Source organism: Leopardus geoffroyi, chromosome X (assembly GCF_018350155.1).
Source record: "Leopardus geoffroyi isolate Oge1 chromosome X, O.geoffroyi_Oge1_pat1.0, whole genome shotgun sequence".
NCBI lineage: Eukaryota > Metazoa > Chordata > Mammalia > Carnivora > Felidae > Leopardus > Leopardus geoffroyi.
This window is the reverse complement of record NC_059343.1, coordinates 112807387-112820940: the sequence shown is the minus strand read 5'-3', so window position 1 is coordinate 112820940 and position 13554 is coordinate 112807387. Positions and strand designations below refer to the sequence as shown.

General features: G+C 45.9%; 1 protein-coding gene across 1 annotated transcript; it reads left to right on the top strand.

Moving 5' to 3' along the window:
• The first annotated feature begins 3944 nt into the window (after positions 1-3944).
• On the top strand, positions 3945-13185 carry LOC123594638 (integrator complex subunit 6-like). Its single transcript, XM_045471491.1, has 5 exons — positions 3945-4077; positions 9783-9963; positions 11904-12032; positions 12442-12535; positions 12894-13185. The coding sequence occupies exons 2-5, from the start codon at positions 9786-9788 to the stop codon at positions 12991-12993; spliced, it is 501 nt and encodes a 166-aa protein (XP_045327447.1). The 5' UTR covers positions 3945-4077; positions 9783-9785; the 3' UTR covers positions 12994-13185.
• The last annotated feature ends 369 nt before the right edge of the window (positions 13186-13554 follow it).

The following is a 13554-nucleotide window of genomic DNA, read 5'->3' as shown; positions in this document are numbered from 1 at the left end:
GACAGTGCGGACTCTGCTTTGGATTCTGTCTCTCCCTCTCTCTGCCCCTCCCCTGCTCACCCGTATGCGTGCTCTCTCTCTCTCTCTCAATAAATAAATAACCTTTAAAAAATGTTGAACTTAACAGCTGGGTAATTTTAAAAGGTGGATTTCAAAATAGGCCAATGTTGAAGATATCAGCACAGAGATTGCTGTCTTCACAAGTCTAGAAGACGGTGGTATAATGGGATTAGTAAGGGTTTGGTCATCTCCCTCGCTTAGCATTCAGCCAGCTGCAGAAGAAGTCGGGGGGAGAGATGAATGGATAGATGGATAGATGGATAGATGGATAGATGGATGGATGGATACATAGATAGATAGATAGATAGATAGATAGATAGATTTGTTAAAGAAAATGGCCTTACACAACTGTGGAAGGCAGTTAAGCAGGCTCTATAAGGTTGTCGTCATCTCAACTAAGGGTAAGGAGGTAGCAAACAGGCTGGAACTCACAAACGTGATCTGGGGCGCTATGAGGACAGACTGAAGTGCATACTCATCCTTGTTGCTTCTGACCTTGGTGACGATGGTGACCCATAGAAGCCAAGAGGGCCCTTTGCATGGAGTTAAACACACACACCTGGCCCAGAAGATAGAGCCGCCGAAGGAGGATCCAGGGGAAAAGAGAGAAATGGCAGGGCCAGCTGCTACTTCACCCCAGTGAAGTGAATCGGCCAATCAGCAACAACGTGTGTGAGCTACAAAATGGCTGCTGCTTCCCCTCACACACCATCCCCTATCTTCACAGAAGCTGCCCGTGGCACATGCTAACCAGGTGCATACCAGAAAGGGTATTGTGGGTGACATGATTTGGCCTGGCCAAGTTGACACATTACAAGTGACACAAGTTGACACATTACAAGTGACTTTCTCCGTGACACTGAGAAAATCCTAAGCCTTCTCTAAAAGAGGGCACTAAGTCTTATATTTTCTCGCCTTGCTTATTCTTCTGCTACCTGATTCACATCCCAACTTAACATCCTGTACCTTAAATGCTGAAAAAAAGTTAGTACCACACCTTGTGTTGCAAGACAAAGGGAAGGGAGGGTGTCCAAACCAAAATTATTTGGTTAATATATATGTGGATAAATTCATATGAAAAGAAAGAAGGAAATACTCATTATTAAAGTCCTTTTTTCTGCATTTGATTACATCATTACTTCTTCCACTCTCCATTCCACATCCTCTTACCTGGTGACTGGTGATACTCCTTTTCCTGATGGGGGGATGACCCTAACTTTGTCTCCTGAGGTTCATGGTCCTTAGTCCTGAATAAATGAGCTTGGTGTAGTTTGCATTGACCATAGTAAAGGGACACGGGAGTATGGAGAGGTGACCCCCACAGGATCACCTGCACTGCAGATCATACGTCTTACGCTACTAATGACTAAGGGTCCCTGAGTCAACCAAAGCCCAGACTTCACTAAAGGCCCAAAGACTCATGTGTGAAGGGGAGGCTTCTTAGGGAAGGACCCTTCTACAGAAATTTCTATTGTTAGAAGGACCCTTGTAAAAAAAAGTTTCTATTGTTATCTTTCTCCCATTCATACCCAAGGGGGCCTGCAACCCTTCACCAGTGTGACTGTGCACTGGAGACAAGAAATTATCAGATTTATCCAAGATCACAGGACCCCAGCTCCGAAGTGGCACTAATATCCCTGATATATTAAATGTCATCCTGGTCCTTTTGAACAACATTTGGCCTACCACTGGGACTTAGCAGGAACGAATGCTTGACCAGGGGACACCGAGTTCCCAGGTCACCCGAGCTGCCCGTCCTAACCTGGGGGACCCACCAGTCACAGCAGTGGGTGTGCAGAGAAGCACCCCTTTTCCAATGCAAGTGGCTGTACGAGATCAACTCAAGCAGGTCCTGAAGCCACAAGGGCTTTGCGCGAGGAAGTGGGCCCAAAACCCATGGCTCTGACTCCTGCTACCTTAACTTCTTTCTGTTGGAGAGAAGAGAAGAATTTGAAGATGTTCCCCGTGACCTTTGCCCTCTGGTGTTCTCCCATCGTCATATCGGTGTCCTCCCATCTGACCTTTAGAGGGGGATTCATGGGAGTGCCAGAGCTCCCCTCCTGAGCCTTTTCTGCAGTCTCCTCCAGCTGGGTAGCATTGCAGGCAGCCGAGGTAGTTAGCAAGCTCGAGAAGAATCTGATGTGTCATTGCTCACTTGAAGATGGACAGAGCCCCTGAAAAGGGCCCGACAGTGGCCTCTAGAGGTGACACTGAGCCCTAGCTAACAGCCTGTGAGAAATGCAGGACCGGTCTCACGGGACAAAGGACTTGACTTCGGCCAACAATGCCAGTGAATGTGGAAGCTCATTCCATCCCGGATCTTCCAGATGAGAACCCAGCGCAGCTAAAATATTGACTTCGGCCTTTCAAGCCCCAAAGGAGAGAACCGAGTCAAAACTAGCCAGACTTCAAGCTACAGAACTGTGGGAGAAGAAATAACAAACACTGTTTCAATCCACCAAGTTTGGTATACGTTTTGAAGTCACTAAACTGGGGGCAAATTGTGACACAAAATAAAAAAACGAATACCCTCTCCGAAAGGGGATTCACATATGCCCATGTGGATTTCACGAAAACCAGTTGGCTGGAGAAGCAATGCATGAGGCCTGGATTGGGGAGTTCTTCCTAACAGGCAGGCACTGCCGATTCTAGTTTCTTCCAAAACAAGAAGAGAAACAGTGTAAGTAATTTACAACCGGATACACTGGATTTAGACTTTGTTCAAAATGTAACATACACGAAGAGGCGCGGGGGGGGGGGGGAGGGGGGGGGATAGTGGAATGAGATCCTGTGAAAATCCACTCCAGCATAAAAGCAATACGAACACAGGCATCGTATCTAAACGAACTGGCTCACAACTGTGCAAAGTAACCCAAGGCTTGCCAGGCCAGAAGAGTGTTTACTCCCGAAACCTGGCTACATCCCAGTAGGAACAGCGAGCCTTGGGCTGTGGTAACAGCACTATTCCCACCGCCCCCTCCCCAGCTCCGCGGTGGCCTCGAAACCCATGACCTCACATCCAGGGTAGCTCTGAACGCCAGCAAGCTGTCCGCCACTGGAGGAGACGGAACTGATTGCAGCTCCCCAGCAATCTCTATTCCTAGACAATTGTCACTGTTTGACATGCCTGGTAGTCACCCTGAAAAGCACCACTTCTGGGGCTTATCCGTAATTGAGCAGTCGGAGACCCCCTGTGTACACAGCGTATTTACTACCTGAAGGTGCAAGGTAGGAATTCCTGTAGGGAGTGTTGAATAGAAGGGATGATGGTGGGCAGTCTCATCTTGCTTTGATTTTACTTGGAACACGTCTAATGTTTTTCCCCCAGGGAGAATGTGCAATGTCAATTTCTGCTAGACGCCTGTCTTAACAAATGCTTTTAATTTTTCCTCATGAATATTTGTTCATTTTTATTATAAGCATTCCTCCTTTCCTGTGAATATAGTATGCTGGTTTTTTATTTTTTCCATCTCAGCTTCCTACTCACCCTTTTTTCCTGAAATGTGAAAAATATTCTGGTTCCTTTAAAAGTTTTCCTGTGGCGTCAGTGACCGAGGTCTGTCTGTAGGGGGCGCCTGACACATGCTGGCGGGGGCGGGGGGGGGTGGGGGGTGGAAAGAAGTGCTTCCTGGCGCTGGGGGGCTGGCACAGCAGGCTCCTGGGGACCCGAGGCTTCTCCAGCCCCAGGCTCTGCGCCGAGGAGCTGCAGGCCCGCTGCAGGGCAGCGGGCCTGCAGCATCCGGGGTCTGCAGCATCCGGGGTCTGCAGCACCCGGGGTCTGCAGCATCCGGGGTCTGCAGCATCCGGGGTCTGCAGCTTGGATTACCCCCCCCCCCCCGGGAAAGTAATAATGTATCAGTCCTCCTGCCACACACGTGCTTGTGCACACCACTCCCAGAACCCTTAGAGGGCGCATTTCCAGCGACTCCCAGAGGGCCCATTTCTAGAAAGTTCCACGTGAGAGGCACCACAGCCTCACTGCCATTTTGCGGGTTACTGCCAGGCTCAGGGAACAAGGTCAGGATTTTAACACTCGGAGCGCGGATTCTTTTCCCTGGGAGCTCTCCCTGAACTCGGGAGGCGTGTCTCCCTTAGGTGCGGGATCTTGCTGGGTGATCTACCTCAGCTCCGTGGAAACAGTTCCTTGGCTTCTGGTCTCAGCCCGGGGGCGGGCGGCGTTTCCCTGGGCAGCGGGTGTCGGCCAGTTTGGTGGTCAGAGAGACAGAGTTCCGCGAGGGGCTTTCCTCGTGGAACCGTCTCAGTGCTGGGGAGGGGACTCTGGTCTGGGGGCTTATGTCAGTCGTGAGTGGGGGTGGGGGTGTTTCCTGGCAGTCCACCCGAGCCGTGCGAGGGCAGCGTTTCCTCGGGCGCGTTGCCTCAGCCCCCAGATTCCTGCCCACGAGGGCCACTGCCTCAGCCTGTGGGAGCCTCTCCTCGGGGCTTGGCTCAGCCTGAGGGGGCACTTTCCCTGGGTGCTCTGTCTCAGCCAAGATGGCAGTGGGCTTTGCTCGCGTCGGGCTGGTCCCCGGGCGGGGTGGGGGGGGCACGCTGAGTCCTGGGGAGGCTTTCATGGGTGCTGTGTCACAGCCAGTGGGGGTGCTGTTCCTCGGGTGTTTAAGACCGGAGTGAAAGTCGCCCTCGGGGGCTCTGTGTGAGCCGTCGGGGAGACAGCTTGACGTTGGGTCCTTTCTCGGCGCTGGCGGCTTGGGCTCTTTCTTGGTGCTCCCTCTGCTGCCATCTGGGGAGCTGAGACTGTTGTTGGAAAGGTCCATCTGGGCACAGAAGGGGGACTCCGCCTTGAGTGCTGCGCCTCAGCCCTGGCTGAGGAGGTGTCCCTTCTGCAGTGGGGGGACTAGGCCGCGGCTGCTGTCTCAGCCGTGGCTGCGGAGCAGTGTGGGGCTCTGTCTCAGCCTTTGGGGGGAGGTCTTCGTTGGGTGCGCAAAGGCACTTTGGGGGGGTGCTGTTACTTGGATGCTGTGTCTCAGTTGTGGGGTGAGGTACTTTTCTTTGATTTATTATCTTTTTTCTTTTAGCTACGACATTTTATTCTGATTTTAAAAATAAAACTTGTTCCTATTGGGGAAAAGATGAAATGTTATAAATACAAAGAGAAAACAGTAAAGCATGAACATATTTTTTATCTTCCCTTTCAGCAGTTTTTTTTTACGTGCAGATACGTTTTAACCCAAATCGAGATCGTGCTGCATATCTCAGAACCTGTTGTGTCCTATAAGTTTATATCATCAGCAGTTTCTCTAGTTGGTCAGTGTTAGTGTCAAACCTGTGCTTTAATGGTTGCAAAGTACTTGTAGCAATATAAAGATATTTCACCGCTTCTGTAGTGTTAAGCTTCCAATATATGTGTAATTTTCCACTTTTTAAATTTCATTTATAATATAATACTTATAGACAATATTTTATAAAATTCACATCTATAAATTAGCAGAAACAGTATTGCAGGGGACGAAGTCATGAAACATTAACCTTCAAAAAAATGGCAGCAGTTAGGAAACTTTACAAGAAGGCACATTTTCTTGTCACTTTGGCCATAATTACTCCTGTTAGTATTTTAACATTTATATGGAATGTAGTGTTTTCTTGACTTACTTTTAACTTTTTTCCTTATTTTTTTGTATTTTTATTTCATTTCAAACATTTTGAACAGGCACTGGTTCATTCTAGCAAAAAAAAAGAATTATTTTTTTATTTTTATTTAAAAAATGTTTATTTTTGAGAGAGAGAGATGGAGAGTGAGTGGGGGAGGGGCAGAGAGAGAGGGAGATAGAAAATCTCAAGCAGGCTCTGCACTGTCAGCACAGAACCCGACGTGGGGCTCGAACTCACAAACCGTGACATCATGACCTGAGCCGAAATCAAGAGTTGGACACTTAACCAACTGAGCCACGCAGGTGCCCCGAAAACAAAAACTTTTTATTTTATTTATTTATTAATTTATTTTTTAAACAAACACTTTTTAAAAAGAATACTGAGAGGGGGCGCCTGGATGGCTCGGTTGTTTAAGTGTCTGACTCTTGGTTTCAGCTCAGGTCACAATCTCACAGTTCATCAGTTCTAGCCCCACATCAGGCTCCACACTGATTGGGATTCTCTCTGTCTCTGTCTCTCTCTGACTCTCCTGTGTCTCTCTCTGACTCTCTTGTGCACTCTCTCTCGTAATAAATAAATAAACTTCAAAAAATAATTAAGAAAAGAATACGGGGTAGCTTTCAACAAACTAGGGGGAAAGTATGTACAATGAATATGAAAGATATGGGGCATATGGTCTTAATATATAAAAACCTGGGGCGCCTGGGTGGCTCAGTCGGTTAAGCGTCCGACTGCGGCTCAGGTCACAATCTCACTGTCTGTGAGTTCGAGCCCCGCGTCGGGCTCTGTGCTGACGGCTCAGAGCCTGGAGCCTGTTTCGGATTCTGTGTCTCCCTCTCTCTCTGACCCTCCCCCGTTCATGCTCTGTCTCTCCCTGTCTCAAAAATAAATAAAACATTAAAAAACAAAACAAAACAAAACAAAAACCTAACAGAGAAGAACAAATGTAATAGTTGGGGAAGTTAAGGGCATTTAAAGAAAAAGCAGTTCACTAAAGAAGAAGCAACAATCACCAACGGGTGTATGGGGACATGTTTTTCTTCACTAGCAAAGCTGATGTCCGTTGTTTTTGTCTGTTGTGTCCTTTTGGGGAACCACATGTCCTCTCCTTCACAGGGTCGTACCAGAACTGTGCCCCTCCTGACACAAACTAGGGCAGCCCACACTCTTTGCAGACAAAAGTCAAGGCTGAGTTTTTCAAACAGCAGCATCTTAAAAAAACTCATCAGTTCATGCTTCCTGTATCTCCAGAATTACCCTGTTTCAACTGACACCACGTTGCTCAGTTGTATTTTCCTTGATTTATCTCAGCCTTGAAAGTTCTGTCTAACCTTCAGCTATGGCCTTGGGAATCTGGGTGGGAGTCTGGGTCCAGCAATGGATGAGAGTTCTAGATGCACCGCGTTATAAACACTCTCCAGACATTTGGGAATCTAGGCCACTCTGGGGGCTGTACAGGGACCTCTCATGATGTTTAAACTGCATTTCTCTGCTGATTAATGAAGTTGAGCAGCTTTTAGATATGGATTGACCATTTGGGTATGTCTCTATTAAGTGCCTCTTTGGGTCATTTGCTTATATTTTACTGGGATGTTTGTAAACTTTTTAAGTTTATTTATTTGTTTTGAGAGAGAGGGAGAGACAGGATCCCAAGCAGGCTCCACGCTATCAGTGAGGATCCCAATGTGGGGCTTGAACTCACAAACCATGATATCATGACCTGAGCTGAGATCAAGAGTCGAACGCTTAACTGACTGAGCCACCAGGGCCACCTGGAATGTTTGTAAGTTTTAAACTGATGTAGTTCTACGTAGATACATTCTGGATTCCAGCAATTTTTGGAGAGAGAAGTGTATATATATATATCTCCAGTTATACATACATGTTTATATATTTAAATACACAAAATTTACATATTATTTATATTTACTATATATTTATACATTATAAATATATATGAATATGTGAATATTTTATATATAAATGTTTGTCCAACTATGTATATGTACAATTTTGAGTCTCTCCTACCAATCTGTTTTGCTTTTACTCTCTCTTAAAAGCATCTTTTTGATGAACAGAAGTTTTAAATTTAATTCTATCCAATTAAACAACCTATTACTTTTAGTCAGTGCTTCTTTTCTCTTTGTTAAAAAAATCTCTGCTTACCCTAAAGCCATGAAGATAATATCCTAAGTTTTCTACTAGATCTCCTATTCATCTCTAATAAAGTTTTATGGAATGAAATGGGGTAAGAATAAAGGTTCATTTTCTCCCCCTGTACCTATCATGTGGATTTATCAAAGACAGTATCCTTTCCACAATGATTTGAAGGGACTCTTGTGTGATGAATCTAGCTGTTTTGTATTTCCAGGTTTGTTTCTAGGTCCTCTGCCCTTCCACTGGTGTGTTTGCCCAAACTTACTTCATGACCACACTGTTTGTTTTTTTTTAATATTTATCTTTGAGAGAGAGAGAAAAAGAACGAGCAGGGGAGGGGCGGAGAGAGGGGGACAGAGGATCCAAAACAGGCTCCCTGCTGACAGCAGAGAGCCCGATGCAGGGCTCAAACCCATGAACTGGGAGATCATGACCTGAGCCGAAGTTGGATGCTTAACCGACTGAGCCATCCAGGCACCCTGACCACACTGTTTTAATGACAGTATTTTTATAGTGAATCTTCATATCTGGTAGAGTGTGTCTTCCAACTTTGTTCTTTTTCCTCAAGACTGTCTTGCGTATTCTGAGTCCTTAGGTATCCATAGACTTTTTACTATCTGCTTGTTAATTTTTCAAAAAAAAAAAACAAAAAAACCCACTAACATGGTGGGATTTTAAGCAGGATTGGGTAGAGATCACCTGGGGGAGATTTGATCATAATGAGTCTTACCAACAAGAATTTCAATCTATGCAAAAAGTATTTCTCCTCATTTCCTGGAGTCTTTAATTTCTCAGTGATGTTTTGTTCTTTTCATGTCATGCTTTAGCACATCTCTCATTAGGTTCAGATATTTGATGTATTTGATACTATTTTCAATGGCATTTAAAATTTTCTTTTCTGATTATTTGTTGCAGAAATAGAAAAAGTGGTTTTTATTATATCTTATAACTTGACTAAATTCACTTATTAACTCTAATGATTTGTATTCTTTTGCATATTCTATATAGAGAACAATTTCATCTGTGAATAATGACAGTTTTACTTCTTCCTTTCCAAACTTTATAACTATTATATTTTCCGGGTGCTACTGCACTTTTTAGGACCTTCCGGAAATTATTGAGTGGACAGTGGACATCCTTGCCTTTCTTCCAAACTCGGGAAAAACTGTTTTTATATTTCACTATTAAGTATGACATTTATTATAGTTTTCTCTTGTACATGTGCTTTGTGAGATTAAGGAAGTCACCCTGTATTCTAAGTTGCTAATTGTTTTTGTCATGAATAGGTGTTGAAATTTAATCCATTTATATAACTTATATGGTTTTTTCCTTTTTTTGTTTGCTGGTTAATGCGACACATCACATTGATTTTCAAATTTCAAAACAATATTGCCTTTCTGCAATAACCCCCCCTCCTAAGACAGGACGTGCATCCTTCAGGATACTATTATATTTTATTTGCTAAACTTTTGTTTAGGATTTTTGTGTCTAAGTTCAGGAGAGATCTTGGCCTTTAGGTTTTCCTTTTCCTTCCATTGTCTTGTCAGCTGTTGTGAACAGGTTTGTAGTGGCCTCCTAAAAAGAGAACAGAAAAGAGGAACTATTTCCCCTAACAGGTTGACACAGATTGGTTTGTATTTCTTCAAAGAGGTAATCATATTTTCATCCACGTTTGGCTGATGAGAGTTGCTCATTCCCTAAGCACTGTGATTAATTATGATTATAACATGTTTGACTTTGTATAGTCTTCTATGTTAGCTTCCTCCGTTTGCCCCCTAGGCTGGATGGAAGTGAGGCTGGGTTTCTTGAGAACAGGGTGTTTGTGAGGGCCTGGTAAACCTTGGCCTCCGAGAAAACTCACAATGATGCAGATGCATGTTGTATACATGTATGTACGAGGCGGTTTACAATGGTTGCATTTTTGTCGTTGATGGACTGTGTTTCTTGGTATTTCCCAGGAAATGATGACAGATAAAGCAGAGGAGTCTACTGTTGGGCCCAAGAAGCAAATGAAACATCATAGAGAACCCATGACTTCTCCTCTGTGTAAGAGTAGGCTGACCAGGGGGCTGCTGTCAGTGATGCCGGAAGAAGAGGGAGCATTCCAGGCCAGGGGCTCAGCCGTGTCTTTGGAAGATGGTGAGGATGCCTGTGCCCCCCTCCCCTTCCTGACCTGCCCCAGTGCAGCCTGGCCTCTGGCTCCTCCCTGCCAGGGAGCAGTTCGCTCAAGGTCACCGGCTTTGGGTGACGCTGCCCTTAATTTCTCGGCCACACTGGGCACAGGTGTTCCCACTCTCCTACTTGGAAACCTTCCCGGATTCCCAAGCTCCCCACTCTACTGGTTTCCTTCTCTTTTTTGGTGACCGCTTTCCTTCTTTTTCTTAAAAATTGTTAACGTTGGGGCGCCTGGGTGGCGCAGTCGGTTAAGCGTCCGACTTCAGCCAGGTCACGATCTCGCGGTCCGGGAGTTCGAGCCCCGCGTCAGGCTCTGGGCTGATGGCTCAGAGCCTGGAGCCTGTTTCGGATTCTGTGTCTCCCTCTCTCTCTGCCCCTCCCCCGTTCATGCTCTGTCTCTCTCTGTCCCAAAAATAAATAAACGTTGAAAAAAAAATTGTTAATGTTTATTTTTCAGAGAGAGAGACAGATTGTGAGCAGGGGAGGGCAGAGAGAGAGAGGGACACACAGAATCCAAACTAGGTTCCAGACTCTGACCTGTCTGCACAGACCCCAATGGGGGGCTTGAACCCACAAACCATGAGATCATGACCCGAGCCAAAGTTGGATGCTTAACCGACTGAGCCACCCAGGTGCCCTGGTAACCCCTTTTCCATTCTTGTCTTCTGCTTTTCCTTTATTTTTCTCCCTATAAATATTGTAAAAATTCCTGAGTCCAACCATTTCTGTCTGTGCTCCTAATTCTCTCTGACATGATCTTTCACCAAGATAGATCTTCTTATATGGTCTATCATTCTTTTTAAAAAGATTATGTATTTATTTTTAGGAGAGAGAGAGAGAAGGGAAGAGGCAGAGAGAGAGGGAGAGAAAGAATCCCAAGCAGGCTCCATGCTGTCAGCACAGAGCCCTACGCAGGGCTTGATCCCATGAACCATGAGACCACGACCTGAGCCGAAACCAAGAGTCGGACACTTAAACCAACTGAGCCACCCAGGCGCCCCTGATCTATCATTGTAGCTCTGATCTGACTCATACTGTCTGCCTCTGCAGCCCGACTGACCATGTGCACACAGAAATCCGACCCTGCCACGTCCATCGCGAAACCCGCCACCAACTCCCCCGAGCACTCAGAACAGAATCGGAGCTCCCGACGCTGGTCTGCACGCTCTGCAGGACCCGGGCCTGCCCTCCTCTCCTGCACGCGTCCTCTGGGTGTCCTCCTGGTTCTCTCTGCCTCAGTTCTTTGCTCCACGGCCCCGGCTCGTCCCCTCCTAGGGGCCCTGCACCGGCCCTCAGGGCAGCCAGAAGTCCTCCACACGTGCACAGGCCGCCCTGTCTCCTGTTCCAGACTCTGCCCAGGGGTCACCTCCTCAGAGGACCCTGCCCGACCCCGGGGTCAAGGAGACTCCCCTTCCTGCTCTCTGTCACATCCCTGATGTCTTCCTTCCCAACGCACATTCACACTGTGTTGTTTCCTTTGTCCATTTTACGTGTATTACCTGACTTCCCCATGAGAATATGTCAGGTCTGAGATTTTCCTCTGGCCTATATTTCTGCTATGAAATACAAAATTTAAGAAACCGTGGAGTACGTGAATGTCTCTGTGGGGTTGTTCAAACACCCCTGTACCTAACTGCAGCTCAGTCTCTAAATTTAGCTTCTACACGCTCCTGTCAGTCACAATATCCACGGGGAGGTGAGGGAAAGTGGTCGATCCACACTGATGGCTTCTTGTCAAACTCCGTTCCCCCAGAGCCTATGAATATGGCAGGAGATGGTATTCCACGCCAACCAGTTGGATTCTCTGTCTCATGACTTAACCCGTCTCAGCAAAGGTGGGCTGAGTCACAAACCTGGTAGTAATTCACTGGCGGGACGAATCATTCCCCGCTGTCTCTCTACAGATGACCCCAAGGTCGCCAGGAAGTCTGTGCTGTTCGGAATGATGCCGGATACGTTGTCATTCAATCCAGAGGCGATGAATAGTGATGTAAAACATCAAATCATGAAAGAAATTCGACAGTTTGGACGAAGTAAGTAGTGTCAAAACTTGTATCCAGACAAACAAACAAAAACCCATGGGAAGCCCCTCTCATTTCACGACTTGGAATAAATCCGGCTTGCCTCTTGAGGCTGATCTGTTTCCAGAATGGGGTTTTCCCGTAATTTAGGATAGCTCATTTTTATTCTGACTGAAATGTCCCAGTAGACTTCTTTTTTTGTTCTTTTTCAGTTCTTAGTTGGTTATTGTTTACCACAATTCCATAGGTTGGTATGTTCAGGTGTCCGGATGTAGGCATGTAAAGCTTGTTACACGTACTACGTAACGTTCTAGCCCTTGAATGACTCTACTGGGGCAGCAGATACACCAAGATTGAGTTCTACCTTCTCTTTGTATTTTAGACATATTGACGGGATTTTTTTTTTTCTAAATGTCTTCAGAATATGAAAAAATCTTCAAATTGCTTGAAGGAATTCAAGGACCTCCAAAAGTGAGGAGACAGTTTGTTGAATTTGCCATCAAGGAAGCAGCAAGGTGGGTTTAGAGAGAAACTCCAGTACGTCTCACATTGGGGCCCAGTGCGGTGTTGGGGGAGGGGTGGGGATGGGACTGCCTGGCGTTTCTCAAACCCTGGTCCTCACTCAGAATTCGTGCTGTCTCTGCAGCTATTTAGATCGATATCATCTAAGTCTCACTCATTCTTCCAAGCTCCAGGAGACTTCTGTTCACACAGAGTTTCAGGTGGGCATTGACCCTGAATGACACTCCTTGTATTTGCTGGATTTTCCCTACCACCAGGGTCCATTTTCTATTCCCATGTAGATTGAACCACATCATAGGGATTTTTGGGGGGGGGTGTCTTTTGGTTAATGACCTGTCTCTTCATTTTCAGATTTAAAAGACGAGACTTAATTAAGCACCTTGAGAAGATAATCGACAAAATAGAATCTGACAAATTTCTCAGCAAAGATAAGCATGGCCCAAACCTATAATCCTGTTATCTCAACAATCAAAAAAGAAGAACCAGATTGCTGTCTTCTAGAACGGAATGGGATATTGCTGAAGCCTCCTAGCATGTGTTAGTTAAGAGAATTGCCTTCCAGAGGCTAAGAAAAAGTTGTTGTAGTTTCAAAAATTTTACTAATTGTTGTTAATAAAAGCTGGGCTTTTGCCCTACGAGTTCATTTGAAAGGGTAACTTGTGTTTGTTTGTGTTCCCACCTGAGGTGGGAGTTACTCAGTCATCAGACTATGGAACAGTCCTAGTTTCTGCAGGTCACATGGTCATAACTGGTGTCTATTACAGTGTCTGCTCACCGTCCATTTCTTTGGAAATGTCCATTTCTTTGCCCTGAGACTGCACCTCACCTAGTCATGGCGCTTGGCCTGGGGGTCGGGTGACTTAATCCTTCTGTACTGAAAGATCTGGGCCATTAGATGTCCTGCCTGATTTGTGTGGTTGTAACTTTCCACATACTCTAACCACAGAACATGGGCATATTAGGAAGTGTTCTAGACCTTCTCCACTTCCTTATCCTTAGCCACTGCTTAGCA